The 26,837-nt window shown below is 45.9% G+C and overlaps 9 protein-coding genes across 12 annotated transcripts; 5 read left to right on the forward strand and 4 right to left on the reverse strand.

The window, feature by feature from the left end:
- Positions 1-106: 106 nt before the first annotated feature.
- On the reverse strand, positions 107-3,380 carry BDCG_08529. 2 transcript variants are annotated; one of them, XM_045424312.1, is made up of 2 exons: positions 2,682-3,380; positions 107-2,604 (listed from the first exon to the last, which is right to left on the reverse strand). In XM_045424312.1, exon 2 carries the CDS (start codon positions 2,105-2,107, stop codon positions 377-379), a length of 1,731 nt encoding a protein of 576 aa, XP_045282588.1. In that variant the 5' UTR covers positions 2,108-2,604; positions 2,682-3,380; the 3' UTR covers positions 107-376. The 2 variants fall into 2 exon arrangements, with proteins under 2 accessions (XP_045282588.1, XP_045282589.1); XM_045424313.1 differs by having other exon boundaries at positions 219-2,719; positions 2,919-3,379.
- Positions 3,381-3,615: 235 nt separating this feature from the next.
- On the forward strand, positions 3,616-4,477 carry BDCG_08530 (uncharacterized protein; the record flags this gene model as incomplete). The annotated part of the gene is made up of 2 exons (XM_045424314.1): positions 3,616-4,212; positions 4,277-4,477. The coding sequence occupies 2 exons, from the start codon at positions 3,616-3,618 to the stop codon at positions 4,475-4,477; spliced, it is 798 nt and encodes a 265-aa protein (XP_045273053.1).
- Positions 4,478-5,948: 1,471 nt separating this feature from the next.
- BDCG_08531 (carboxypeptidase D) lies at positions 5,949-7,340 on the forward strand (the record flags this gene model as incomplete). Its single annotated transcript, XM_045424315.1, has 3 exons — positions 5,949-6,133; positions 6,214-6,482; positions 6,550-7,340. 3 exons carry the CDS (start codon positions 5,949-5,951, stop codon positions 7,338-7,340), a joined length of 1,245 nt encoding a protein of 414 aa, XP_045273054.1.
- A 1,271-nt stretch (positions 7,341-8,611) lies between these two features.
- On the reverse strand, positions 8,612-11,724 carry BDCG_08532. 2 transcript variants are annotated; one of them, XM_045424316.1, is made up of 3 exons: positions 10,643-11,724; positions 9,372-10,558; positions 8,663-9,305 (listed from the first exon to the last, which is right to left on the reverse strand). In XM_045424316.1, exons 1-3 carry the CDS (start codon positions 10,693-10,695, stop codon positions 9,043-9,045), a joined length of 1,503 nt encoding a protein of 500 aa, XP_045282590.1. In that variant the 5' UTR covers positions 10,696-11,724; the 3' UTR covers positions 8,663-9,042. The 2 variants fall into 2 exon arrangements, with proteins under 2 accessions (XP_045282591.1, XP_045282590.1); XM_045424317.1 differs by having other exon boundaries at positions 8,612-9,305; positions 9,372-11,724.
- Positions 11,725-14,210: 2,486 nt separating this feature from the next.
- Positions 14,211-18,694, reverse strand: BDCG_08534 (uncharacterized protein). The gene is made up of 4 exons (XM_045424318.1): positions 16,875-18,694; positions 16,624-16,800; positions 15,055-16,565; positions 14,211-14,970 (listed from the first exon to the last, which is right to left on the reverse strand). The coding sequence occupies exons 1-3, from the start codon at positions 17,239-17,241 to the stop codon at positions 15,190-15,192; spliced, it is 1,920 nt and encodes a 639-aa protein (XP_045273055.1). The 5' UTR covers positions 17,242-18,694; the 3' UTR covers positions 14,211-14,970; positions 15,055-15,189.
- A 2,799-nt stretch (positions 18,695-21,493) lies between these two features.
- On the forward strand, positions 21,494-22,222 carry BDCG_08535 (uncharacterized protein; the record flags this gene model as incomplete). The annotated part of the gene is made up of 1 exon (XM_045424319.1): positions 21,494-22,222. The coding sequence occupies one exon, from the start codon at positions 21,494-21,496 to the stop codon at positions 22,220-22,222; it is 729 nt and encodes a 242-aa protein (XP_045273056.1).
- Positions 22,223-23,795: 1,573 nt separating this feature from the next.
- Positions 23,796-25,370, forward strand: BDCG_17809 (uncharacterized protein). The gene has a single exon (XM_045426867.1). It carries the CDS (start codon positions 24,363-24,365, stop codon positions 24,906-24,908), a length of 546 nt encoding a protein of 181 aa, XP_045282592.1. The 5' UTR covers positions 23,796-24,362; the 3' UTR covers positions 24,909-25,370.
- Positions 25,334-25,713, reverse strand: BDCG_17810 (uncharacterized protein; the record flags this gene model as incomplete). The annotated part of the gene is made up of 1 exon (XM_045426868.1): positions 25,334-25,713. The coding sequence occupies exon 1, from the start codon at positions 25,514-25,516 to the stop codon at positions 25,334-25,336; it is 183 nt and encodes a 60-aa protein (XP_045282593.1). The 5' UTR covers positions 25,517-25,713.
- A 26-nt stretch (positions 25,714-25,739) lies between these two features.
- On the forward strand, positions 25,740-26,687 carry BDCG_08536. Of its 2 annotated transcripts, none has more exons than XM_045424320.1 (3): positions 25,740-26,143; positions 26,224-26,305; positions 26,373-26,687. In XM_045424320.1, exon 1 carries the CDS (start codon positions 25,917-25,919, stop codon positions 26,085-26,087), a length of 171 nt encoding a protein of 56 aa, XP_045282594.1. In that variant the 5' UTR covers positions 25,740-25,916; the 3' UTR covers positions 26,088-26,143; positions 26,224-26,305; positions 26,373-26,687. The 2 variants fall into 2 exon arrangements, with proteins under 2 accessions (XP_045282594.1, XP_045282595.1); XM_045424321.1 differs by having other exon boundaries at positions 26,410-26,687.
- The last annotated feature ends 150 nt before the right edge of the window (positions 26,688-26,837 follow it).

Here is a 26,837-nt window from a genome sequence, read left to right on the forward strand (position 1 = left end):
TGAGTCCCTGCGTATTACGGGGCGCACAGCGATCTGTTTACACAGTCTGAGTTTGATTTAAAGAAACGTCCACGTTTCGTCCTCCTTTTTTCAGTTAGATTATTGGGATTTTTCTTATATCCATCTACGTATATAGGGATTTTCTGCTGGGTTGTGGCAGGTGCTAATTTTATTTTTATTACGTGGATATCCATAATTTTCGTCCATGTAAAGCAGAATCGAGTCACCAGTTTCATATGATCTAGGATTTTTCTTTATCCCTGATTGAGGAAAAGTAATTGAGAATAAATACTAAGTTAAACGTTATAAATATAGCAGACAGTAGAAAAATGGGAATCAAGTCCCCTTCCTGGGCAGCGGGAGGAGGTAAAACTTCTCACAACTTCCCCCTTAACTCCGGGCTGAGCGCTGGCTTAATCCATGTGTTCCACGCCACCTCACAGGTACCCCCAGCTTGCTCCATCCCCCTATTTATCGGCATCTGCCTCGTCCATGACATCAGCGTCTCATACGCATTCCCATCATACTGGCCAATGGCGGAGCGCAAACTCGCATTCGTGAAATCCCACGCATCCGTGAGCGCAATGGCATCCGGCAGAAGCTGGTCGAGAAGGCCGTTGACGCAGCATCGGATATCCCTCATCTGCTTGGCGTTTAGATGCTGGTCTTCCACAAATGAGATCGCGTCGTAAGACTGAGGGTGTGTAATGGTCGTGAGCGCGAAAAGGGAGCGAAGGCGTGAAAGGGCTGCGTATATGGCTGGGTCAGTGGCGCTGGTGGGTTCGACGCTGTTGATGAAATCTTGGAGAACGAGGAGTTCTATATATGCGCGAGCTGCAGCGATGATTTCCACTAGGTTATGGTTGAAGGCATCTACGGCGCTTTGACCTTTTTGTTCAGCGTTCTCGAGCTCTTCGCTGCACTGATGTAGCAATCGGAACGCGCGATGTTTGAAGATGGTGCATTGGATATCTGGGTTTAGGAACTCGGTTCCGAAGGCTTTGCAACACTGTTGCTTTCCCCGGGTGGTCTGTAGCCGGGTGAATGCTTCCCGAAGAATGCCCAGGCGGGAATCTATTGGATTTCCCAGCTTAAGATTCTTCCAGCATTTAAGCAGATAACGTCCGACTTGCTGATACATGACATAGTTCTCTCCTTCAAAGGTAGCCGGCGCTGTGGCTTCAGCCACAATTGATGGCAACCCGCTGGTCAAAACGAATCCATGACCTCCACAGCTTTTTCTCGCATCCTCTGCCCCATCAGCAGCAACTTGTGTGTTCCATGCCTTGAATCCCGCTAAGAGAACATGGTCCAGGTGGATTGAGGTATAATCATGGTTTGACGCTATGTGCTTCAGATCTTTCTCCAAGTATTCCAATGTGTTCCTCGTGAAATGTATAGCATATGACCTCGCAATGATGGTAAGGAGACGAAAGTTTTGAGAACGGTAATGGATGATGGGCATTTCGGGGCCATCGCCGATTCCTGCCCCCTGTTCTCGCACAACTGAATATCGCGTTGCGATTGTAGCTGCTTGAGCAAGCTTGAATCCTGCTCCGGCAGCAATGGTGGAGCGAGCGTGGAGCATAGTAAGGTACGCCGCTTTGTCGTGTGGAGCACGGACATAAGTCCCGTCCCTGTGTACTTTGGTGTGGCCCATGAGCAGGTGGTTTCGGGGTATGCGCAAGCCCGAGAATAGAGCATAACCATTCGTTGTGCCGTTGTATCCCATTTTCATCCCCAAGTCGCCAAACTCAACGCCTTGCACGGGCTTAAAACCGTCAACGTTGCGAAGGGGCACAATGAAGGGGTGTACGCCATGATCCTCCCCTCGAATAACCAGCCGAGCCATAAGGATTCCATGGGTACAGGACGATGCCATGGCTCCGGGCCAAAATTTTGCGGACGTCAGCGTTGGAGAGTTGATGATGAACTCGTCCTTCTCAGTATCTAGTGTGGCTGTCGTCTCTATACCTCGTACAAATGTCCCATGAGCCAATTCCGTCTGACAGTAACAGCCACAAATCTTCCCCTGTTTTGCCAGTGGAACCCAGTATTCAATTTGCTCGGACGAACCCTGTAGTTCAACAGTCGGAATAAACATCATGTAATGAAGGCCATAGGGCGTGCCGTTGCTGAGGGTGTAATACTGGTCTAGGCCATAAAAGAAGTCGTGATTGTATCGAATTCCATCGACAAACGCGGCAGTCCCTGCCTCAACGCCTTGTAGGTATACTGATTCACGGTCCGCATTGGCATAGGCTGCGGGTAACTTCGACTGGTCATCTGTACCCGTTGCCTGCTCCACCCGCCAAAAGGCTTCTCGCCGCCTTTGGACAGTTTCCTCCCTATTAATAGCTCTATCAGCAATGGCATATATATTTCAAGAGAGGGTAATGAAACAACGCTTTCCGGGAGTCCTTGTACCCCTTATGGAGGATGCAGGTCAGTCTATACGGATCAAAAGTAGCCGCCTGTCGCGCATTTCGCATCAAAATCAGCTGTCTATTTAGGGATGCCATGATCGTATAGATATCGACCAACAACTTAGTTTTTCATATTCTTAGGGAGAAAAATGTAATAGAATCTGTTCTGCCGTTTCGCCTGATTTTACAGGCCAAAGAAAAGGATGGCATTAGCGAGGCGCATGGTATAAATATGGAAAAATCCTTTCCATTTACCTCTTCCAGGGGGGTCGCAATGATATGCAACCTTCATACTCGAAGTGGGTCCCGTTCCAGTTAGCATTTGAGTATCAACCAGTCCAACATTAGACCGGTCGTGTAACGCAGAGACAAGAGAATTGAAATCGATAGTAACGACAAATAAAATCTTTGACGGATGCTTTTTGTGCGACCGCGAAGAACAAAGTTGACGCGCAACAGAGTCGCCCAGCTTGCATGTGCATCGTTTCTTACATTCTGCTCTAGCCTTATGGAGCAGGGTTCACGGCAAGAAGTCTGTCCGCGATGGTTCTTGAGCTTCATTTGCCTGGTTTCACCCAATAATCTCTAGGCGAAGCTCGGATGAACTGGCGGACATATCACCGTCCACACCTCTCGAGGTCGATTCCAAAAGTGATGCACGGTATGGTATGCAGGACAATCATTGCCCAAAAATGGGTAAACCGGTGTATCGAACGTATTTGAGCAAGGACAGGTATATCTATCCTATTTCTTGTTTGTTGTAGGCAAATACATGCCCAGTGAAATCCGGTCAAGCTTGGACTCACAGGTTGGCAACAACCACTCTGTTGTATCGAAATGCTAGTTTGAGACATATGGGGTATTTCTGGTAGTTGAAGCAAAATAACTAAAGCATGTGGCAGTGGTCCAGTGGGTCAACAAGATGCGATGCCGATACACCTAGTCTGTAGTTGCAAGGAGGTTGAGCTTGTTCCAAGTGCGTGCTGCGGAACAATAATTTTCCGCCATCCGGGAGTTATTTAACCCAAACCTCCGTCATGCTCGAATTGCACGCAGAGAATATTCTTAAACAAGGAAAAAAGACCTACCCACGTGCAGCTCGATTCTCGATTCTCACCATAAACTCTTCTTATATCTGGCGCCTCTAAACCTTTATAACTCCAGGCGGACCACCCTAGGAACATAAAACATGTCACCGGCAGGCACACGGCGGCCGGCCTCTCCTGGAGACAAGCGCAAGCGCAATGAAGACGATGAAATAGACCATGATCAACACACCTCTGGTGAGCCTCAGTCCAATGGCACGGATGAACGGAGCAAAAAAAAAAGAGTCATCGGACCGACGCTACCACCCAACTTCGGAAAAGAGGAGGACAGCGGCAGTAGTGGAAGCGAGAGTGATGATGATTATGGACCGTCCTTGCCTCCCACAGACACAGCGTTGACTGTCGTGGCAGATAAAGAGGAAAATCAGAGGAATTTAAATGAGGAAAAGCCAGGAGCTGCACAAAGAGACGACTGGATGCTTCACCCCCCAGAGCATGGCGACTGGTCTTCACGCGTCGATCCGACAAAGATACGCAATCGGAAATTCAACATGGGCAGGAGTGCGGTGCCTAAAACTTCGTCTGGGATCGGCACTTGGACCGAGACAGCGGAGGACAAGCGAAAACGGCTAGAGGCTGAAGTTTTGGGCGTACAAGCCCCAGCAAATTCCACCGCCGCGCCAACGGTACAGGGCTCCGAACATGACGTTGCGATGGCGAAACGGGTACGAGAATATAACGTATGTCTAACCAGTGTACAACGCGAATTGAGGGTGAGAACAGCTAGCTGACGGCTTCCTACAGGAAAAGAAGCGGAGTAAGACACTCTATGCCCAACATCAATCCCAGCCCTCAAAGGAGGAAGAAGATGACCCCAGTGCCCGCCCGTTCGATAAAGAAAAGGATATTCGCGGTCCAACAAAGATCAACCATGCCCAGCGGCGAGAGTTGCTCAACCGCTCCTCTGATTTTAACACCCGATTTTCCGGAGGGAAGTTTCTATGATGCTTGCTCTTTGATTGCGAATTCTGGATCACAACACCACTTGGCCTCTATGCCTTGCACGATGAAACCCTACAATCCCAGGGCTCAAGATAAGGGATAAGGTTGGAAGCTTACACCCTGTACCTGGGCTGGACCAAAACAGTGACCGAAACAAAGTTGTTTGTCCCACTGTTTTGTACGACACGCATTGAACCTCCCAGTCTGTCCGGCGCGATACTCTCGGCAAGTGCCGAATGGATGTGTTGTCCATCAACAACAACAACTCTGTTGTACCGGAAATTCACAACCCCCCCCCGGGCCCGGAAAACCCGTTTTACATACTAATCGGACGAGAAGCCAATGCAGAATGGATTCCTGTTCCCTACATATGATGCCTGTGGATGCGAGAACCAGGTACTGGAGGGCAACAAAGAGCTATCTTAGGCTTTATTGGTATCGGAGAGCTTACCAAGAGGAGGAATTCGGCGAGCGCAAGTGGCGAGGAATAGGATGTAGGGCTGCTTCTATGGATATGGATGACTCAATTAAGGATACATATAAATCCAAGAATACCATGGGCGAATCTCCGGTCCATTCGAATACTGAAGCTAGGAAGGAAATTCTCCGACGGAAATGGGATTAAAATCTGGTTTAGTCCACCAATTGTATAGCGTACGTATAGGCACAACTGGTTCACCCCACTAAGTGACGCTTTTCACGCACTTTACCCCCGGACGCTCCTGCACTATGCGAGTGCAAATAATAATAACGTGACAGAGTCTCGCCCTCATGTGCTAAGGGCTAAAAGGCTAAGGGATATGCGCCTGCCCTCGCTGTTACAAGCCGACAAATGTCGCCTAATCTGGAAACTGTATGAACATGGCCACCGGATGACGCGCCGTCGACGTACTATAATGAATTCGCGGGCTAGATATGGGGAATCCAGTGTTATATAAATCTGTAGTGCCGCGAGCTGAAATTGCTGAGCTACTGGCCATAAATTGCGGTGTTTTTTAACATCTTCCCGATAGAATTCGGTAGCTAGTCGATATACAGGCGTTAAATCGCATTTATTCCTGGAGCAGTTACTCTTAAAGTTGAAGGGCTGTCCTATTCCTGCTCGACAATTGCTTTGGCTCTATATGACGCCGCTTGGCGTGTCTGTTCTTCGCGATGCAGGCCTTTTCTATATGGCTTTTAACTTTCTGGACTACCGTTACGGCTTCTGCTGCCCAATTAACCAGAGACGCTGCGTGGCTGAGAAATGAAGCTTTACACAGGGAGAGTCGTTACTTGAATGAAAAGTCCCGAGGTTTGAATTTTACCCAACTACTTATTTCCCTTGGATGGCATAATCGGTTGACGTATGCTAGTGTTTTTGCTCAATGGCGAGAATATCCCAGACGTTCCATTTGATATTGGAGAAGCATATGCTGGTCTTCTGCCCATCTCTTCCGATCCATAGGAGTCCCGCAAGCTGTACTTTTGGTTTATGCCCTCTTCGGATCCGCTCGCAGTAGACGAAGTTACAATTTGGCTCAATGGTGGGCCTGGTTGCAGTTCGCTCGAGGGCCTGTTTCAGGAAAATGGCCCCTTTATCCATCAATATGGAACTTTTGCTCCTGTGCGGAACATGTGGAGTTGGACGAATCTTACGAATATGATCTGGGTTGAACAGTAAGTGATGGCTGCCGTGAATTGATCCAGCTTTATATAGATGAGTCCCACTCAGTCCTAATACATTAAACCTTCGTTAGGCCTGTTGGGACCGGTTTCACGCAAGGAAGTCCAAACATTACGAATCAGGAAGAACTTGCGGCACAATTTTTGGACTTCTTCAAGAATTTCCTTGATATCTTTGGGCTTCACAGGAAAAAGATCTACTTGACTGGTGAGAGCTATGCTGGGAAATATATACCCTACATTGCAGACGCAATGTTTAAAGAAAACGATACAAAATACTTCGACGTTCAAGGCACTCTCATCTATGATCCTTCCATTAATGTTGATGAAATTATGGTGAGTGGTATGCAATTCGTCCGAAATTCTCACACAATTGATCGAATTTCAAAATGACTAAAATCCGTATCCAGTACCCGCCGTGCCTTTCGTCGACAAATGGAGTGGCTTATTCCCTTTCAATTCCTCTTTCAGCAAAGAAATACACTCCCTCGCCGACTACTGCGGCTATACCTCATATCTAAATCAGTATCTCGTCTACCCACCAAACGGCAAACTTCCCCTACCATCCCCTAATGTGTCTTGTAATATCGCCTCCTCCATACGGAATGCCATATCCTATATCAACCCTTGCTTCAACGCCTATCATGTAGCGACAACCTGCCCTGTTTTATGGGACCCCCTGGGATTCCCCGGTAGCTTCCAGTATGTCCCCGACGGCGCACAAATCTACTTCAACCGTTCCGATGTGCAACAGGCCATCAACGCCCCCTTGACCTCCTGGTCAGAATGCTCGCGTGGAAGTGATCCAGTTTTTATTAATGGAACCGATACGTCACCGCCACCTTCTTACAGTGTTCTACCATCCGTCATCGAACAGTCAAAACGCACTATTATTGCTCATGGAGATCTGGATTTCATACTTATGGCCCAGGGGACTTTGCTAACTATCCAGAATATGACTTGGCATGGTTCTCAGGGATTTACTGCTGAACCGACAGATCCTCTTTTCGTCCCTTATCATACTGGCGATCCCGTATCGTCTCTGGCGGGGGCAGGTGTCATGGGTAAACATAGGACGGAAAGGGGCCTTACGTATGCGGAACTGTTTTTGACGGGACATATGGGACCCCAATATAGTCCTGCTGCATCGTACCGGCTTGTTGAATATTTGCTCGGGAGGATTGATGATTTGTCGTCATGAAGTGGCTTCTTTCGTTTCAAGCGCCCCTTAGATTCGGTTGGCTACTATTTGTATTTGAAATATCTATTTCCGGCGCCAATTGCAAAGAGACCCTAAACAACTCAGAATCTGCCACACGTATTGTAACCACAGACGCAAGAAAATCCAACCCAGTAAACATAACTGCTAAATAGAGGTCATCTATGTGTCCAGGGGCATATCATTATGTTGGAATTTACTTGAGATTAACTTGTTATGAATTGTTGCATATCACATGATAAGACACGGGGCAAACAGCCAATCAAGTGCTCGGGATCCAATTCTCCAACTTCCAACGTCAATCCTGCACGATGGCTAGGCATATATCTGTCATATACCCAACCAACGTTGGTGGCGTTCATTATTGGGCCCCCTTTGAGCAAAATCGCGGGTCTTAGGCCGCCGGCACCATCCGAAGAAAATGTGACTGAGACAATTCCTTGCAGTTGAAACCGAGCTCACTCCCCGGTGGAACAGGAAGATCTCTTGTCAGACAGGTTCAGTAAACTGAGTTGTCAAGGGGAACAAACTTATCTCTCCATACGTTATTAGCTGCGTCCAATAGACAATTGTAAGTATGTAATGTATGTACATGTACGTACATAACTATGCATTGCAGAAGCAGGAAAGTTTCACCATTTTCTTAATTCCGGAACTATGAATCGTTGACAGAGCTAGGTAGGTAATCCATCCCCAGCGCATCCAAACCCTGATCCCCCGCAAGTTCTCCTGTTCATCACATCATTTTCAGCTCCTTTACTGCCCTACTTCGTCATAAGTCTTGCTACACAGCTAGAATACATAGTATGGTGCCAGCCAAAAGAGCTCGGGGTATCCATTTACCATTCGTTACTACTAGTAACTTTTTGAATACAGGGCCCATGCCTGCCCAACTCACGTCCAGAATGAATTCTGGGATAATACCTTGCAGACGACGACCGCTGTGATGATATCCCTGGGCTATGTGAGGGATACTATATGTGCTGCGGGCTTAATTGTACTGCACTTTGCCATCCGGATTGGGATGGACAGAACCGGGCCCAAGGGTGCAGTGTTATTCGAATTGAAGTGTGTTGGTGCTCAGATCACAGGGGTATTGGCCAGTTGGTCGTGGTCTGTCTTCGATTTCGTTGCGGTCAGGGCTGGGGGACCGTGGCCATGCTTATACTAAACATTCTCGATGTTTTATTGTACGATTATGGAGTTATCAGATACCATGCTACAACTGTGAGGTCGTTGAAATTGGAGGTATCAAAAAAATAAAATAAAATAAAATAAAATAAAAAGAAAAAGAAAAAAAAAAGTATGCCATTACAAAAGGTGTTCATGGATAACGTTAGAACTATATATTATGTAACGGACACTCGCTCCGGAGCTGGCAAAAATCCGACCATGCAAATCATGATATCAAAAAATAGGACGGAGCGAATGCGTATAGCATCTGAACAGACCAGCTGTTACGTGTATATATATAAATACATATATTAGATAACAAAAGTTCCTCCAAACAAATAAGAAAGCAAGAACCATGAAGAATGGCTGTTATCCTTGTGCAAATCAGTAGCCAATAATACTAATTGTATGAGAAAGAAATACATTTCACTTCCATGGGAGCATTAAGTTCGGGAAATGACTATGGCGGAGCATTCGAGCAGCCCAATATTATAAATAAAAATAACAGACCCTAATACCCGCGCCTCGGACGTGTCGGTGGGTCGAGTTCATCAGGCCGTCGATCACGCCTCATCTCGACCACCCGCGGTCGCTCGGAGTGGGGGCCTGGGGTACGGGATCCTGGCACCGGCCTGCGTCTTGAATAACTGCGTTCGCGGGGCGGATCGCGTGGATACCGCTCGTATCGATCTGGACTGCGAGGCCTAACATAGTGGTAGTCAGAATGATAAGGGGTATCGGGCGGATCATAGTACGTGTCGGGTACATTCACCCCTAAGTAAATGGTTAGATAGCCTTCTACAAGATCCTAAAGGGGCCGAAAGATATGGGAGAACTCACTTCCAGGGCTTCGCATACGCTCCTCTTTTGGGTATCGTAAATCGTGGGTAGCAATCGGCGTAGGCGTAGGAGAGCGGCCACGCCTTCTCCTCCTATGGCTACGTGAATCTGCTACCTCACCGTCGGTGTTCGATTCATAATTCCTTCGATCATCATCGTAATAAGTTCGTGCAGCCCATTCCGGAGCTGGTCGATGCGAGGGTTGATAGGTGGGTATCGCTGCGTTACTATCTGGATGAGGATGGGGTGGCAGATGAGGTGGGTAGTATCCAGGAGCATATGCCAAATTCTGTTGTGTGGGAACCGTCGGTTGGTTTGCGTACATGCTCGCATCAACGGTAGGCACAGGTCTGTGGCCTGTTCCATCTGTGCGATTAGCGTGATGCACAGTACCGGTCCTTGGGTCGTATATCCCGGAGCCAACACGATTAGCACCATGCCTATCCGGCCGCACTGGCTCTCTAAAGCGCACACGTCCGCTCTGACCCTCTTCATCACTGCTGTCGGATACGTCGTTGGCGGACTTCTTCAAAAAACTCTTGTTTCTCCCTTTTCCTTTTCTCTTGTGTTTATGGCTGTGCTTCTTAACCGGGACATCGCTTTCACTACTGCTGTCCATACAACTATCTTCTCTCGTACAGCCACAGTCGTTCCTGCGCGCAATGCGATCGCATCCTCTCTTGGACCCGTTGTAATCTCGGTTTCTCCGGCGCCTCCTGCAATCACAGGAATGACAACACATATGAGGGAATCGAGTTGAGCAATGACCGCAGAAACCTTCTGCAATAACCAAAAGTGCGGGTTTACCTATCTTAGGTTCCCATTTGGGGAACGATGCCTCACAAGGATCGGTGATTTGCACCAAATTCTGCGCCATGTCGTTCGGGAACGAGGCTAGTGGATTCGGTATTGGGTGCTGCTGGGGAGGCGGATATTGTAGAAACTGTTCATATGATGGTACTGGAATCTGCTGGGGTTCAGGAGGGCTTGCTGGTTCAAATCTGTTGGTATCTGGCGCTTGATATTGGCTATGCTTCTGTACGATAGGGCGAGGATTAAATAGTGCATCTGCTAACAAAGAGCCGGGGGTCTTGTATCTTCTTGACCGACGGACAAATGCGGGTTTGCCCGAAGGTTGCATTTGCACATACAGCGCTCCCGGTTCCATGTAAGATGACGAAGAGGTACTACAGAGGCGGATAATATCGAAAATTAGAAAGATCCCGTACTTTCAGCATACCTGCTGATGAATGGAAGGTACCGATACAGACCATGTCGGGGTACTCCCGCCTGAACTTTCACTGGAGTCTTCTGGAATGTGCATAGTCGACCAGCTGGAAGATTCCGGCGATATACCTCGATACTCTTGTAGTCAGAAGAAACTTCGGCGAGTGGCCAAGCGTGCTGCTCCCTGGGGGCCCTGACGACGGGAAGGTCAGAGAGCAATGGCGTCGGGGTTCAAAGTCTTCAGATCATAACTTCCAGGAGTTCCTACAAGAAGATGATGAGCTGGAAGCTGCAATTGCCGCAGTTTCGCCTAGTCAAGCGGCCACGCCGGGGAAGTCTCGACTCTGGTGAGCCGTCTTTTCTCCTTTCGCCACGGTATTTGAGAAAGTTCGAATGGGATACAGCAGACCGAAGCCCTCAAAGCTGTCCTGAAACAGTAACTCAGGCGAAAGAAAAAGAGACACATGTTGATATGGAAATGTTCATCGCACGGCATAGTTATAGCCATCAGAGAAAAGCGTACATCCATGCTTTGTAGCTGGACAAAGAAGCAACGGAAGCGCGAAACTTGTAGTTGCTATCTACAGGACTCTTGAAGAGCCTCGAACAGAACTGACAAAGAAGCATTGGGACGAGAGACGGGAGGGGAGTCCTCTTGAAAGGTAACAAGCTGCAACACCAGAGCAAGCTATCCTTCACCCAAAAATGGAAAAGCAGGTATAAAGAGAACTCCCAAAAGGTTTCAATTTTCCTCAGAGAGCTAGAGAACTTCTAAGAATTCTTCAGCTTTTGGTTTTTTTGTTGGCTTTTGAAACCAGAGCTGCATTGTTCCTTGGATGGAACAACATGGCCGAGGACGGACACCTGTATCCCTTAGACTCGGCAGTGTAACTAAGCGACAAGCAGATGCTGAGATGGTTCTTTGATCGAAGCCTCTTTATGCGCATAAATTAGCTTGGTTCTGGATGGTATTGAAGATTTGGCGAAAGCGGCCAATGAATTGGACAAGCATTGCGGTGGCTTGGTTGGCCTTTGGGCTGTTGGGAGTTGGTTTCTTTGGTGCTTTAATGGCGTTTGAGATAGATGGTTGAAGCAACATGAAAAGTGAAACGCCTTAAAATAGTTCATCCAGAGGTAACTAGGTCAGTCATCATCAGGAGAATGGCGTATGGATTGAGCCACTTCACCACCTAAACTTGAGAAAAAGTCAACATTAATAAATTTCCTTTCTTTTGAAGATTCTCTGACTCTATTAAACTAAATAAGCTCGATCAACAGCGAATAATATCAGCTGAGAAACATACAGTTTAATATAGGTCGATGTAACTGCTGTCCAAAATCGCATTATTTATATACGTATGCTGCCAGTCCTATTTGTTTGTCTTTGCCTGCTCTTCACCCGCATTACACATTCTTCGTGCAGACTACTCTGCAATAGAATAACAGAATATATTAATCTCTAGCTGCCAAGCTGTCTGCTTGTCTACCCGCCTGCTCGCAAGATATCTGCTGAATCTTATGGGAATAGAGATATATAGCTCCCTGCCTGCAATATATCCGTCAGACCTCTCATGGAATGGAGACTTCTGGTCATCTGTGAGCTAGAGCTATTTTCTCGTTTTTAGCTACGTGACATGGCAATATAGATCTTCGATCGACTGACAAGCTTTCCAAGGTTAGTAACCCCCCCCCCCCGACTGTTAGCTTTAGAACTAACAGGGGTAAATCAACGAATATTTATACAAAGGCTCGAGATATAGGGCTTGTGACGGGCTGGATTGATATTAAAAGACGGGCAGATGAGGCTGACATGGCCCTTCCGACCTCATCGACCTAGATGCCGGGGAAATTAACAGGACATATGCAACCACCTCTATGCTGGATATGATCTCCTGTTACTCGTCAGAAACATGCCTATTTCTAATATCATATAAATGTGCACTCGCTCACCTTCCGCCGCCATCATCTACTCTGTCGTGCGTTCGTTCATTATCCGCGGCCATTCCCCTTATGCACTCGCCAGGATAGAAAACATGTCGGGTGGGGGTCGGGGGAACCACGCCCGCGCAATATGATGGATACTCCCTATTCTGCATTCCACAAAATCCGCTGGGAGCAGTCTCAACGAAACAAAACCTGCTCGCTCGTCTGATTCCGCGCTCACATCCTGCTCAATGATTTAGATTCAGCTGCCCGTCTTCCCTCGCTCAAAATGAAAAAAATGAATACAAAAACCTTTAAAATCGCCTCTGCTGTTAAATCGCTCCAGTTCTTCCCTCATCCTGGTATCCTCGTTGCTCTTCTTCCGTCTCCCTCTTTTCCACGAATAGTTCTAAGCCCCTGATCCTCAAAACTATAGGGCCTTCCATTCTCGCCTTGGATCTTTTCCGTTGGCTTTATTTGTTGCGGGAGATTATCCTTTCATAGGTTGGGGATGTCTTATTGTCTTGTAATTCTGTTCCGCTTGTGGATCAGGCAAGCGTTCGTGACTTCCTTTTCTTTATATTTAATTTTATTAATTTTATTAAATATTCTGTTTATTCTTATTTATGTATTTATATTTATATTTATTTATTTATTTTATTTTTATTTATTTTCTTCTTCTTCTTCATCTTCTTCTTTCTCTTTTCCCTTCCGCTTCGTTTTCTTTCGGGAATTTGATGAGTGATGTACTGTACATGTACATGTACATACGTATGATAATCCCGACGAAGGTCGGGTTGCCTTCGAGGATGCGGAAGGTCGGACGGTGATGATGTAGGTAGTTTGATAAATTTCTCTTTTTTGCTGTGCTTGTTTTGATGGTGAGGTAGCTGACTGTTTGAATAGCATCATGGCTAGTTAAATGCTCGTCAGCGTACTGAACAGTCGAGTGCCGGGGATAACCTTTCACGTGTACATTCATTCATCCCGATTTAGAATCGAAGGGATGGATCCCCGGATGGAGGTTGCAAGATTTTGCGTGGCCTCTTGGAGGGTGTGAAGGCCCGGGCTGGCTGTATCTTCAAATGGTTTGTATCTCAACTTCTCAAATTAGTTCAACAACTGGGCGGGAATGTTCCACGGCAAGCTAACTTACATACTAATAAGCGTACAGGTTCCATGGCTGACAAACGCCTACATAGGTTGGCTGACGGCTTCCAAATTCGCCTGGGGATTGGACCAAGAGTTGAATCACAGTCACCGTCCATTACGGACGACGTGGGTGTGTGTCCAAATGTCAGCATCCATTCCATTGATGAGTCTTCTTGAGGACAGAATCCTGTCTCTGAGCAATCATCGTGCAATCATCACGCCTGAGTATATGTTTATTCCTTTCACGTTGCCCCTATCTCCTCGTCTGGAGGCGAGGCAACTTGAGCTTCCTTATGTACAGCCCGGATTGGCAATATGAAGCCAATGAGATGTCTCAGAACGTATGGCAGAAAAACAGACGAGATAGCTCGTCCACGGGTAGTTATGTGCAGTAACATACGACGCAGCGCACGTCGAGCAGTCAAGGCACCAGCAACAACACCAGCACCGGAATAGATCCCGCTTAAGTTCAAGTTCACGAATCATATTGTTTTGAAATTTGACTCATGTACTGTACTGCAGTCTTTATTGGTTCCCTTTTCATTCATTTTGTTATTTTGTTTTATTTTATTTTGGGTGGGCTTCTACCTTTTGTTTCACGCTTTACAATAATTCCAACTTTCGTTTCATAAGAGGGTATTTCTTGTCATAATTATCTACTGCTCCTATGGTGATTGTATCGATACTCCTCTCCGCCACCTCCAGGCGTCCTACCCTACTTCCAGCCCAGTGAGACCACTACTTCAGCCCGAACGTTGAGTATCATCTGTGCTTGTCAATCATTGTCATTTTGCAAACCCCCCATTCCCCTAAATTAACCACTCGATTACCAAAGCATTCCCTCTTCTCCAACATGGGCATCATATGCCGTTTGTCTATCCCAACTTGGCCGGGAATCGTTATTATTATCATAGGTGCCATGGAAACCGTTATCGCTGTTCTGACTCGTGCACGATGCCTCTCCATTACAGCCTCCGTTACCCCCATTGCTACCTTGCGTTGCTTGTCCCGGCTTGAGGTTTGATGAGACAGGAGGGCAGTTGTCAGATTGCGTAGTTACATTCCCGCCGTCGGAGCCACTGCGCTGCATCTTACTGCATGGGGGAGGGTGAGGGGCCCCGCTGGTAGCGAAGCTAGACCGATTTCCACCGCCGGCATTCTGTGAACTACGGCTCATATTTGGAAACCCATCACTGGGCGCCATTCGTTCATTGGGTGATTGGGGATGTGCGAACGGGGCCGGTGGTGAGGCTCTGGGGCTAAGATTGCTGGCCATGTTGGAAGTTGAGAGGAGGCCCTGTGAACGTGGTTAATCAAGTTGTACATTACATTCCCACAATGAATATTATGATATTAATAAGGCAGATATTGAATAGCTTACCTGAGCACGAAGCAGTTGGTTTACAATTTCAACTCTTGGTAGAGCCTCAAGTTTTCTTCTCTCCTCCTCAATATCCGAGACGACAGTTACCTGGAATTTTTCTTGAATCACGTCTAATAGTAGAAAAGAAATCCTTCAGTGACACGAACCGGGGCTGATATCACACTCAAGAGACTTACCCGCAGCGCGGTATTTAAAAACAAACTCTGCATACGGCTTTTTCATAGTATCCAAGTACTTAGGCGTCCTGATCCTGTGTACATATCTTGCCTGTGGCCCTAATTGAACCTGATGGGTAAGGGATTCCGCATGTGCCACTGACTCAGGAACTGTATATAGCGGAGGCTCGTCTCTAACAGGCTCCGAGAGCACTGGAGAAACGAAAACAGGTTGTTGTGAGACCCAACATTCGCTAAAATCCTGAATCTGCGTTGTAGAAGGTTCTTGACATTGATTCGGTACTGTTGGGGATGGTTGAACATTGGGATTAGAGTCGTCATTTTTAATCCTAGTTGGACTATGATGATTTTCGTCACGAATATTCCAGTCCTCGGGAAGCAGTGGAATGTCATTATCGGTATTGTCCGCCTGATTGCTCTCGGTCCGTGGGCAGGGAGTAGCCTCGCCATCGACGCCACATCGGTCCTGGTTGCTACTATTCCCATCCCATCTTGAGCTTTCGTCTTGCTGGTTCAAATCTGCTTGATATTCCTCTTTCTTGTTCTTGCCACGAGACCGTCTCCTCCTTTTGGACTTTTTTCTCCCGTTGTTGTCTGCGCCACTGCGGGAATCTGTGGGGTTATGCGGGTAGCGGCCATAGTCTAAACTCTCAGGGACCCGTTTGCCATCAGAAATCACGTAGTAGTCATGATCATCTGATTTTATGCTTTTTTCGTCCCTCTTATTGAGGGAGGGATTGACGTCTCCAAGTATATGAGGGCTAATATTCAATAGAATAGGTGGCACAAACAACAGACTGTCAGCTTGCACCTCTCCATGAGGAATTGTGGCTGCTGGGTTTTCTCTGCTTGTGGACCTGATGTTATGTAGATGCCTATTCGGAGGCAGGGAGGGATGAGAATCACTTTCACGAGTATTCAGTGGTAAGTTTGATCGATGCATGCAGCATCCACTGTGGGAGTGTAGGTTATGACCCCTTGAATGTTGCCTGCGGCATGGAGGGATATCGGGCGCATCTATTACCGTTTCTTGGCGGGTATGGTCCAGATGGCAATCTATTTCAGCAAGCCTGGCATGCTGACACGACCCTCCAGTATGGTCAAGGGGGTACCCAGAAGGCCTTCCTTTGTTATTATCACGGGGGTGGTGGCACGCAGGGCAGCAATGTGGGTAACTATATTTGTGTGGAGCCCCCAGGACATGGCATGTACTGTCATGAGGCCCGTCAAACAACCCTCCGAGGGCTCCCCAAATTTCGCCATTTCCTTCCTGAAATCGACCGCTGTGATGTTCGTATATGAACGACTCGTCGCTTGAGACGGAGTCATCATCTAGATGAGCTTATTGTTAGAAAACGTGTAACTAGGATGGAGGTCTGCGAGGCAATACCTTCAACCCCGGAGCCAGGAGACATCCCGGATTCTGGTGTCTGTGCACCGTCTGATATACCATCATCTCTAGCTATGTTTGTCTTTGGATGCGCCGCGCAGCGTAGAACTACCACCTGTATAGTACCCAATCTTTTAAAGTGTTTTGTAATATCATCGTTGTTGCCGGAAAATTTGACTGTAAGATCGTGATTTAGCAACTTCAAATCAATGATTCGCTCGAAACAGTGGATTGTTTCTCTTTTGACATACCCAACTGGAAACGCTCGAACCTCCAGTGCCTTCCAATCCATTCACCGTCAGGCAGCCGCTGTTCCCTTTGGCGGACCCTAAAGCTAATATCTCTAAATTTCCTAATTTCCTCTAGTGACCTGGGGATGGGCCGCAGGTCATCTCTGTTCCGATTGCATTGGTATACTCCATCCATGAAAACAAACATAGCTAACCCTGGCGCAATATAGCCGCTTGATCTCAAATTAATTGAAAACGGAGTAGACGAATTGGGGATCGCTATATAGCACTCCACAAACCCGTCGCCATAGGTAGTGCCGTACTCCTTGAATGGAACATTCGAGCCGGCCCATTCTATTTGACAGGAGAGCTGCTTTAGCGTGGGCATTGTTGGATGACCTTTTGGAAGTGATCAAGGAGACGAGGCAGAGAGATTGCCTTGAGAATTGTGTAAAAGGGTGGGGAGAAGAAAGAATGCAATGCATGAGTGAATTAGATGGGATGTGTGTATGAAGTTGAAAATTGCCTATTTTGGCATGGCAACCACTTTTGTCCATCCACCCCCATAAGTTTTGAGCGCGTGAAACATTTAGTGAGTTCTATCTCTTCAGAGAATTGCCAGAGCCATTCTTTAAGAGCTAATTCATATCTTTGACATGAGTTACGTCTTAGCTATCAAAGCAATTAGGTAGGTGATCAACTGCACCCAAAAACTACAAGACTTGAACAAGATTGCACCCAGAATGAAAGAAGAAGGCGAAATAAATGAACCTCTCACAGGAGCAATTGAAAGGCTTCAAGCATCAAATGACACATACACAATCGATCTCATCTCGAATATCGGTGAGTTGTACAATATGTCCTAGAGAAGTACAGGTGCATTGTATCGGATATACTACCCAAGATACAATAATCACCAAGGATTGACGCGGTATAATGAGGACATTATACACTTGAAAACATAACATGCGAACAGCTACATATAACAACTGGCATAGATATAGGAGTCCCCCGTCTTCCAAAAGTACTCCATGCGGGTACCTGATAGGACACCCTAGTAAACTTGAAGTTCTAGATAAGCCAAAGAAGGGGGAATATTGAGGAATGAGGAAAGCTTCAAATGCCAGCCAATAGCTTCAATGAGGAATAGAGCAGCCTACTCAACATTTTACAAAGAGAGCCTCTACCCACGCGAATTGATTCGGGATGGGTAACACCGAGATGCATGGCTGCATTTTCAAAACCACGTCAGAATTGACACGTTTGGTGTCAATCAACATCCCCCCGTGGCCGGAGGATAGAAACTTGCACGAATAGAATTCCGTACAACGGGGTTGCACGGTCAAATACGATCTCCCGCACGACATAAGTGGCCGATCAATCACGAAACCTAGTTTGAGCCAGCGGGATGACAGGAGTGACTCCATCCTTTGAAGCTCCGGTGAGGCGATCATGTATCGTTTCTTTCTTTGGTAACCTGGACTTTCAGGGCAGCTAGGAGAAATTCCTCGGTATAGAATCCGGGGTAGCAAGCACGGGATCAAAAAAATTAAAAAGTTAACTATCCTCTTTGTCGCCTTCGGTGTGGTGTGGTAGCTAGGCATCGGAGCAATTACTGTGCGAGCCGGTCGACTACGCATAGTAGTGCCTCTCCGGGCGGTTAGGTTCGCAAAAGACGTTCCCATGCGGATCACTCCCTCTCGTTTTCTCCCGAGATTGATTAATTGGACAGCGTCCGACATACACTGCGTATATTTTCAGTTCAAGCTCAGGGCTGGGGCCAATCGGCTTTTCGGGCCGCGCCTCCGGTTTGGCTAGTCACCCCGCGAAGAACAACACCCAGGAAATGCCAAAATATTCGACCTCTCAGTTTTTTTTATATTATTACGAAATTGGAGTGCAGCCGCAGCCTGTGGCAGAATCCTAAGGCAATGAGCAGCTAACTAAGCGCTGCGTCAGGAGGCATATTAAAGTCCTCAGGGACATCCTTTTTGCCTCTCACATGTCAAGAAATATGCCACCTTGGCGCACGACACAAGTACGGAGCCAATCAGTCATACATTTAAATCCAGCCTGAAGTTCGCATATGAACCAAGCATTGATTCTTTCTCCTAAGTTCTTATCTCAGTACAGATTGCGTTTGCCGAACTAGGTGCTGGCAAGAATTTACTCTGCTACTGTACGGAATGTCCGCCCGCTTCGACGTCTGCCTCTCTAAGCTCGAGCTCGATTCTGGATTACTAGCGTCTACTCCATCTCTTTTCGTCTCGACGCAATGTTTGCTATGGCAGATTGAGGAATAAATCCTGTTCTTCTGGCTATATGCGATACTATTTGTGACCAACACTTTCATATCCCTTTCTCGCCCCAGGACGCCAACCCCCCTTTTCAGCTCGCGTGGGATTTCTTTACTGCCAATGGTGCTGTATCACCCTTCCCGGGCGAACAATGCGTTAATATGCAGCCCACCCGCCAATTAGCCGTCGAGGCTGAGAAACCTAAGATGCCGACTGCCTCTGTGAAAACTAATAGTTGTTTCAAGTTGCAGCCATAGTTGCAGGGAGACCCTGGGTCAAGCGGTGACTGCTTAGAAAGAGAAATTTGTGTTCTAAAGCTCCAAGAAGAAATTTTTGAATATGGCGTTTGTAATATCTGAGCCTTGAGGCTGGTAGTTACGCGTTAGAGTGCAGATCAGCAGCTGAACATCTGCGGAGGCGGTCAATACATGGCTCATATCCTAACGATGCTAATTATTAAAGATGATGATGCACCAGCCACCGTGTGGGTTCATTTAAGGGTTTGCTATTCCTCGCCGTCCGATCAGACGAACCACAGCCTTGCACATCACCACCCCAAATTGAACACACTAGCTGGGATTATGGAAGCCCGCTAGAAACACCCTTCCCTTCCAGTTAGCCAATTAGCAACGGCGGCTCAACGAACCGACGCAGATGACCTCGAGCGCCAAGGTATCATTGTGCCCGACATGTCTTTTTCCCACCCTCCATGTCAAACGAACAACAGGCCATTCGCTGGTATTCAGCCGCCTTCTGAATTCTCCTGATGGCACTTTCTAGTGCGTCTTTTATGGAGACTGTTCTTGTCAGTTTTCTCACCGAGAAGTTAGGGAGCTCGGGGACACAGGTTGCTGCTGAAGCTCATGCAATATGTAGTCGCAAAAAAAGGTACGACATTTACGTGGATGCAGCTTCTTTTCCTCACCTTTATTTCCCTAATTAGTACGTCATTAGACCGGAGTCACTGCCTAAGTTTTTGATATAAACTGGCATTTCGTGGCGTGTTTGAGGTATTTTGCCCCTTCGATTTTCAAGGTTCAGTACAGGCGTCTCATATTCACTTTTCGACCATAGATTATCTTATTTCCGGCTTTGTACGAACTTTGTACACGCAGGGCCATGTAATGTGCTGCTGTACCGCCATATGCATGTGCTCATACCGATTTATTGTTCTAATAATTTCAAGATGACGTGAATTGTTACTCGACCTCGAATAGACTACCGTCAAATTGCTGTCACCCTGAAGTCGATGAAGAAAAAGAAAGGAGAAAAAAGCCCAACCCTGCATGTGAGAGAACCAAGGTTTACCCCGACCGGAATGAGCTTTGCAATTAACCCCGGCTTTGAAAGTAATTTCTTTTCTTTTCTTTTTTTTTTTTTTTCCTGCTTGACAGAAAACCCAGGCTGGAAAATCTCAATATCGCTGAGTTTGGGCGGCGGAAAACGGGGCGACTCCAACAATCCAATAATACGAAGTTTCTATCTTTTCAACACCCTTTTCCCAAGCTGCCCATCGACGGGTACTAACTTTAGTATGGCATCGCTGGTGCTATCCCAGCATTTTAACGCGTTGCATATCAGTTTTGAGGAGGCTCAGCAGAGGATACCCCGGCTCTCCAGGAAGGCATGGCCGGCCAGGGAGACACTCTAATAAGCACTTCACTATCAATGGATGAGCACTTTGGCCAATACTAGACCTTCGTTGTTCAAGTGAGGCGAGTGCTCTCACGCAAAATTAACATACATTTAGTAGAGGCCTCGATAAACGACCGGGATAATTCATCAAGCTAGCCTTCTTCCGTCTTTACGCTAGCGCAATGAGAAGGTAGCGGCACTCTGAGAGCCTACCCCAGGCTCGATGCCCGGTCCCAAGTTGCCGCGGAACAAGGATATGCCTTGGGCTCCAAATTCAAAGCGATCGGGCCTCCCGAAGACTGAGTACATATAAGAGCTATTTTCCTCTCAGGAAGAGACGCATGGAAGTACCTTTTCAGGTTAACCATCGAATTAACAAGGAACCCTCCCTGGTTCTGTTCACTTGGCCTACCTTTCCTTCATTTTCCAGATGATCCTGCCTATTGGTCTGTCCGATACGTATTTGTGTATCAAGTGTCAAGTTTTATTGTTCCTTGCTTTTTAGGTCGTTTATATACATAACTTTATCTTATCTAGTACTTTCTTTTCCTCTCTGTTTATTTTGATATCGACCCTCCTCATAGTCATTCACAGTCCCTCAATAGTACCACTAGGTGTAATATATCGCCTGTTGTTTGAGCTTTATACGGACAATTCTAGTACCTGTCGCCTCCTCCACTCCTTGTGCCTCCCCTCACCTCCATTAACATGACTACGCCAGCCTCCATGGACAGGATACTGCAACAGGATGAGGTTCCCCCCGTGCACACAGCAAACCGCCCACCGCAGCTCAATCCGACAGTCACGGGTCCTCAGTCTCGCTGCGACCCCCGTTCTTCTTTCTCCGACGACGACCAAGCAGAGGCTGACTTCGAGATCATCGAAGTTACCTCGGCCTCTGAAAATGGCGGGAACGATGAATTGGCCTACAGCTCATCAACCTTCAGTGACATCGACGATATCGAGAGCCCCAACCCTTACCTATTTTACGTTCTGCCTCTGATGGAGGAACACGATAACGAGGAAGATGTCTTCTTGCTGGTCATCCCATATTGGTGTGATGAGCAACCCGGCTTGTCACACCTTCTCGATGAGGATCGGGTATATCCCTGGACCCCCGCCAACCCAGATCCCACCGATTCTGCGAGCCACGATGATACGGATACTGAAGGCAACTATAGCGTGCCGTCCAGCAGGGTGAATTCCGCAATCTTAAATCCATTTGATTTTGCCGCCCATCGGGATGTTTCGGGTGAAGATAGGATATGGTCGATGTCAATGTCCATCATGTCCTCGTCATCAAGCAGCTCTTCGGGTATGAATTGCAGTGGATGGAGCGAGTCGGCGAGCATTTTTGTTAGGTACGCCGAGAGCCATCTCGACGATATGGTGGATGGGCGTATAGGACGCTCCCCAGAGAGACTTGCTACCATCTAGTGATATGGAAGAAACTTTTACGAGTAAACGTCGGAAGGTTAGTGAGGGAGAATAAAGGAGGTCGCATCCATACCTTTATACAAGCGATGCAAGCTCCCTACTACTCACATTCATCTAAATGTCTCCTAAACCTCTCGCCTGTCCTTCATGGCTCGATGCAGCGCCACCTTTTTTTTTCTTTTTTTCTTTTTTTTCCTCGCTGTCCCGTCCCTCTATTTTCCAGTTTCCAGCTCTTCCTCTTTATTATACCCCCTTTTCATTTTGTCTTTTTATTATATTCAACATCTATCGAAATATTTGCGAAGCGGAACGGAGTACAACCATGGGCGGCATTTTGTTCAACTCTTTTTATATATTTTTTGTGCGTATGATTTATATGCTGGCTCTTGGATAAGGAGGGTACTCATCATCAGGGAATATGGATGGCATTTATGTTCGCGGCGTGTCATCTTGTATTATCTATGGGCATTCAGCATGTACAGCGTTTGGGATTTGGGCATGTTTTTTTCTCTTTTTTTTTTTTTTTTTTTTTTTTTTTTTTTTTTTTTTTGACTGAAATTTCCTTATTTCACTTTATTTCTTTTATTTCATTAAATGTTTACTTTTTCCTATTATGTCTTTTTCTGACGTTATACCTACATCACATCAGACCCTGTCTGGCATGTCATGATTCAATGGCCTGTGTTCTTCTTGTATGTATATACCCCATTTTCGGTTATCTTTAGCTACTTGTATGGATTATTCTTTATGTATCTATTATCAATGTTATTGCAATGAATTGTCCATGTCTTTTTGTCCGATGCGTTTTGCTTCGACCCTTATCATTTGTATGTAAATAGATTGCCAAATAAAGAATAACCGGGGGACCATATCCTCCATCATTTTGTCCCCTTTCCCCATTTTCCGTTGTATTCAGAGTGATATATATATACCACTAGCGTTTCGTGAAGCTATACTGATCTAGCTGCCACTATCTCTGCAAATTTCAAATGCGGTTCAGTTTACATTCTCCGATGGAACTTTTAGTTCAACAACATACCAGGTTGCCTTTCCCCCCTTCAACCAGAAATCAATGCACTAACAACCATTTCCTCCAGTAAGGATGATTGAACCTGCATCAGGACAGAGCAGTTCCATTGTTGGGACAGCGTGTGTTGCCTAACAAATTGTGTTGAGCACTGGCTCAGGATGCCTTCACTCATCAAGATTGGGGCCATGCTCCTTTGCAGCTGCACCACCACCACCACGACCGACACCAGGGTTTTAAGTCTGTATGTACATACATACATGACATGGCACCTATATGTAATTAAAAAAAATATAAAAAAAACAGCCCTGTTGATACATAGGGCAAGTCAACGGCTTGTCCCGCACGGGCTGACAAGAAATGCGGGCAGACATGTTCCATGAAGCTTCCTGCTGGACGCACGCCACGAAATTCCCGTCGCCCCGTCGCCTTAAATATTTAACTATTGTGGCGGACATATTACTTGCGAAAACAGAATTTTCCCAGCCCCCCCTGAAAATTAGTAGCAAAACACCATCAAAAAATCAAAATATCCGCATTTCTCTAGAATCATTCAATATCATCCAATATGCGTCTTTTTCAATCAAATATCATCCAAATATATGTCTTTCTTACCTTTATCATCAATATGTCACCTCAACTCTGTGATTTCACCATCAACAAGATTGTACACCTTCTTAAGAATGATTATATATCTGCTGAGATCATGTGAAGCATTGATTATCATCTGTGTATATTGAATTCAATGAAATCTTCACTGCTTTGAAACTGCTAGAGAATGTCAAAGATCATATCAGATATCTCTTCAATTCTGAAGAGATTTGATGAAGATTTTGAAGCTTTTTTTTGCATCATACAGTTGAGAACTTCATAAGAGAAAAAGATATAAAAGAATATTTCAGATCTACTTATATAGAATAGTATTATAATAATTAGAAAGATTCAGATTACAATTCATTATAATATAAATTTAGAAGTGAAAGCAGTATGAGATCTGTTCTCATCACTATAAATAGTGAATAAAGATGATTTGAATTTCTGCAATTTTGTCTGTTATAATGGACTTTTTAACTCATCTCTTATAATTTGAAATATACTCTTGTCAATATTCATATGAAGCAACTGTTCCCTTGTCAATCAATTGAAGTATTCATCAAATTGAGGTATTGGACTGCTTTGAATTGGAGATGGAACAGCGGATTCGATGGAAGATTTCAACGGCGGATTCGATGGAAGATTTCAACGGCGGATTCGATGGAAGATTCAACGGCGGATTCGATGGAAGATTTCAACAGTGTATTCGATGGAAGATTTCAACGGCGGATTCGATGGAAGATTCAACGGCGGATTCGATGGAAGATTTCAACGGCGGATTCGATGGAAGATTCAACGGCGGATTCGATGGAAGATTTCAACAGTGTATTCAACGGTGGATTCGATGGAAGATTTCAACAGTGTATTCGATGGAAGATTCAACGGTGGATTCGATGGAAGATTCAACGGTGGATTCGATGGAAGATTTCAACAGTGTATTTGATGGAAGATTCAACGGTGGATTCGATGGAAGATTTCAACAGTGTATTTGATGGAAGATTCAACGGTGGATTCGATGGAAGATTTCAACAGTGTATTCGATGGAAGATTCAACGGCGGATTTGATGGAAGATTCAACAGTGGATTTGATGGAAGATTTCAACAGTGTATTCGATGGAAGATTCAACGGTGGATTTGATGGAAGATTCAACAGCAGATCTGAATGTGGATGATAATGAGATTGTGAATTCAGTTCTTCTATTCCTTTCATCATATATTTCATCATCATCACATTGATTATCTCACTTGAGAATGTCATATTGAATGAAGTTGAAGCTGCCAGAGCTGAAGAAGGGAATATAATCACTGACATTTGAGAGATCTGTATAGAAGAATTGATTGTAGAAATTATAGATTCATTCTTCTGATTCTTCTTCTTCTTTCTACTCATTAATCATTTTGTCATCTCTCTTATTCTTTATCTCATTGATAATCACCTGTTCATACAATCTGTATGAGATATCAGACTCAGGTGTAGGGATTCATGGATATCAAGGATCCTCAGACTGAGTCTCTATATTCTTCTCATTCATCTGCTCCTCTATCTCATCATTGACTGGATTCTCTCCATTATCCAGAACTTCTGAAACAGGTAGTTTGAGGAGACTGAGGTGCAGAATAGGAGTCTTTGTACAGGCTTGCAAAGCAGCAGGACAGCGGGCATTGTGAGGCATATTGAAAAAAGAGTTGATTGATATATGTGAATTTGATGATAAAGGTAAGAAAGACGCGTATTTGGATGATATTTGATTGAAAAAGACGTGTATTGGATGATATTGAATGATTCTAGAGAAATGCGGATATTTTGATTTTTTGGTGGTGTTTTGCTACTAATTTTCAGGGGGGCCTGGGAAAATTCTGTTTTCGCAAGTAATATGTCCGCCACAATAGTCGAGCGAAAAACAAGCACCCGGGTTATTTAATCCTCCTTTCTCACAGAAGGCGAGAGTTCTCAAGAGAAATCAGTCACTTATATTGTATTCTACAATCAGCTCTTGGTTTCTGAATGCCATCTCCAAACGCGCTAAATTCAACAATCCGCTACATAAAATTCTGCAGGCAGCTCTGTCAAGCATGAAATCCATGAAATCCATCATCAGCCTGCCGATCCTGCTCTCGTTCGCCCTCTCCGTTTCTGCAGCACCACTTGAGCAGAGTATCTTCATCAATCCTGGCAATGACGGACTCAGACCGATGGAAGAGGTCATGATCTCAACACTCTCAACTGCAGGCATATTTATGTGACCGTGCTGGTTTTGAGGGACATTGCGTACACTACGCAACTCCCTTTGGACAGTGCAGTAAGCTTCCACATAGCGGCCTCAGCAAATACCAGCAGTCTATGTCACTAAAGTCCTTAACCCCTTCAACACACACACAGTTACCATCATCGATCAGTTCCCTCGCAGCAAGGGAGTCAAATCGGCTAGTTCCGACCGAGGAAGCTGGTGCACGTTGTACTCGTAAGATTTTCCTCCTTCTTCGCCGGAATACCATAAATACTTACAATCGGGGCGCTGGTTGTTTAAGAATGCGCTTTTCCTGACTCTTTCTTATTTCGCGCTAGGCAATCTGAATGTCATGGAGATGAGCTTCAGGTCCACCACCCTGGGTATCCGGATCTGCGCCATCAAGACTGGGGCGATCGGGCTCATAGCTACAGTTGCAGAGCTGCGGAATGACGGGCTTGGCCTGGGGTTAGCTAGAGCAGCAGGGGCGTCATAAGATAGAATTTTGGAGCGCAACGTTCGTTTGGTATTCCATGTTGCGCATGAATAATGATACAAATATATTTTTTAGACAAGTTATTTCGAGCTCGAATGCATGCTTTGATTTTACTATGACACAATCAGTTACTAGGATTTATGGTTATGTCAAGGCTAATCAACTTCCGCTCATATTATAGCTAGCTATATTCGGAAGAAAGTCTGGGAAGCCAGTAAACCAGAGATCTCGCCAGTATACATACCATGGATTTGCCCTTGGATAGAACCG

This window comes from Blastomyces dermatitidis (genome assembly GCF_000003525.1).
Source record: "Blastomyces dermatitidis ER-3 genomic scaffold supercont1.11, whole genome shotgun sequence".
NCBI classification, from domain to species: domain Eukaryota; kingdom Fungi; phylum Ascomycota; class Eurotiomycetes; order Onygenales; family Ajellomycetaceae; genus Blastomyces; species Blastomyces dermatitidis.

Bases quoted from the DNA above. Each gene is read 5' to 3' on its own strand.
- BDCG_08534 (XM_045424318.1), bottom strand. From the start codon at position 17,241: ATGCCCACGCTAAAGCAGCTCTCCTGTCAAATAGAATGGGCCGGCTCG. The intron at 16,801-16,874 runs GTATGTCAAAAG...ACGATCTTACAG, and splicing joins GTTCGAGCGTTTCCAGTTGG to TCAAATTTTCCGGCAACAAC. The intron at 16,566-16,623 runs GTATTGCCTCGC...AAGCTCATCTAG, and splicing joins TCCTGGCTCCGGGGTTGAAG to ATGATGACTCCGTCTCAAGC.
- BDCG_08532 (XM_045424316.1), bottom strand. From the start codon at position 10,695: ATGCACATTCCAGAAGACTCCAGTGAAAGTTCAGGCGGGAGTACCCCG. The intron at 10,559-10,642 runs GTCTGTATCGGT...CCGCCTCTGTAG, and splicing joins GGCGGGAGTACCCCGACATG to TACCTCTTCGTCATCTTACA. The intron at 9,306-9,371 runs GTGAGTTCTCCC...CCATTTACTTAG, and splicing joins GCGTATGCGAAGCCCTGGAA to GGGTGAATGTACCCGACACG.
- BDCG_08529 (XM_045424312.1), bottom strand. From the start codon at position 2,107: ATGATGTTTATTCCGACTGTTGAACTACAGGGTTCGTCCGAGCAAATT.
- BDCG_08536 (XM_045424320.1), top strand. From the start codon at position 25,917: ATGAAATCCATGAAATCCATCATCAGCCTGCCGATCCTGCTCTCGTTC.
- BDCG_17809 (XM_045426867.1), top strand. From the start codon at position 24,363: ATGAAGCAACTGTTCCCTTGTCAATCAATTGAAGTATTCATCAAATTG.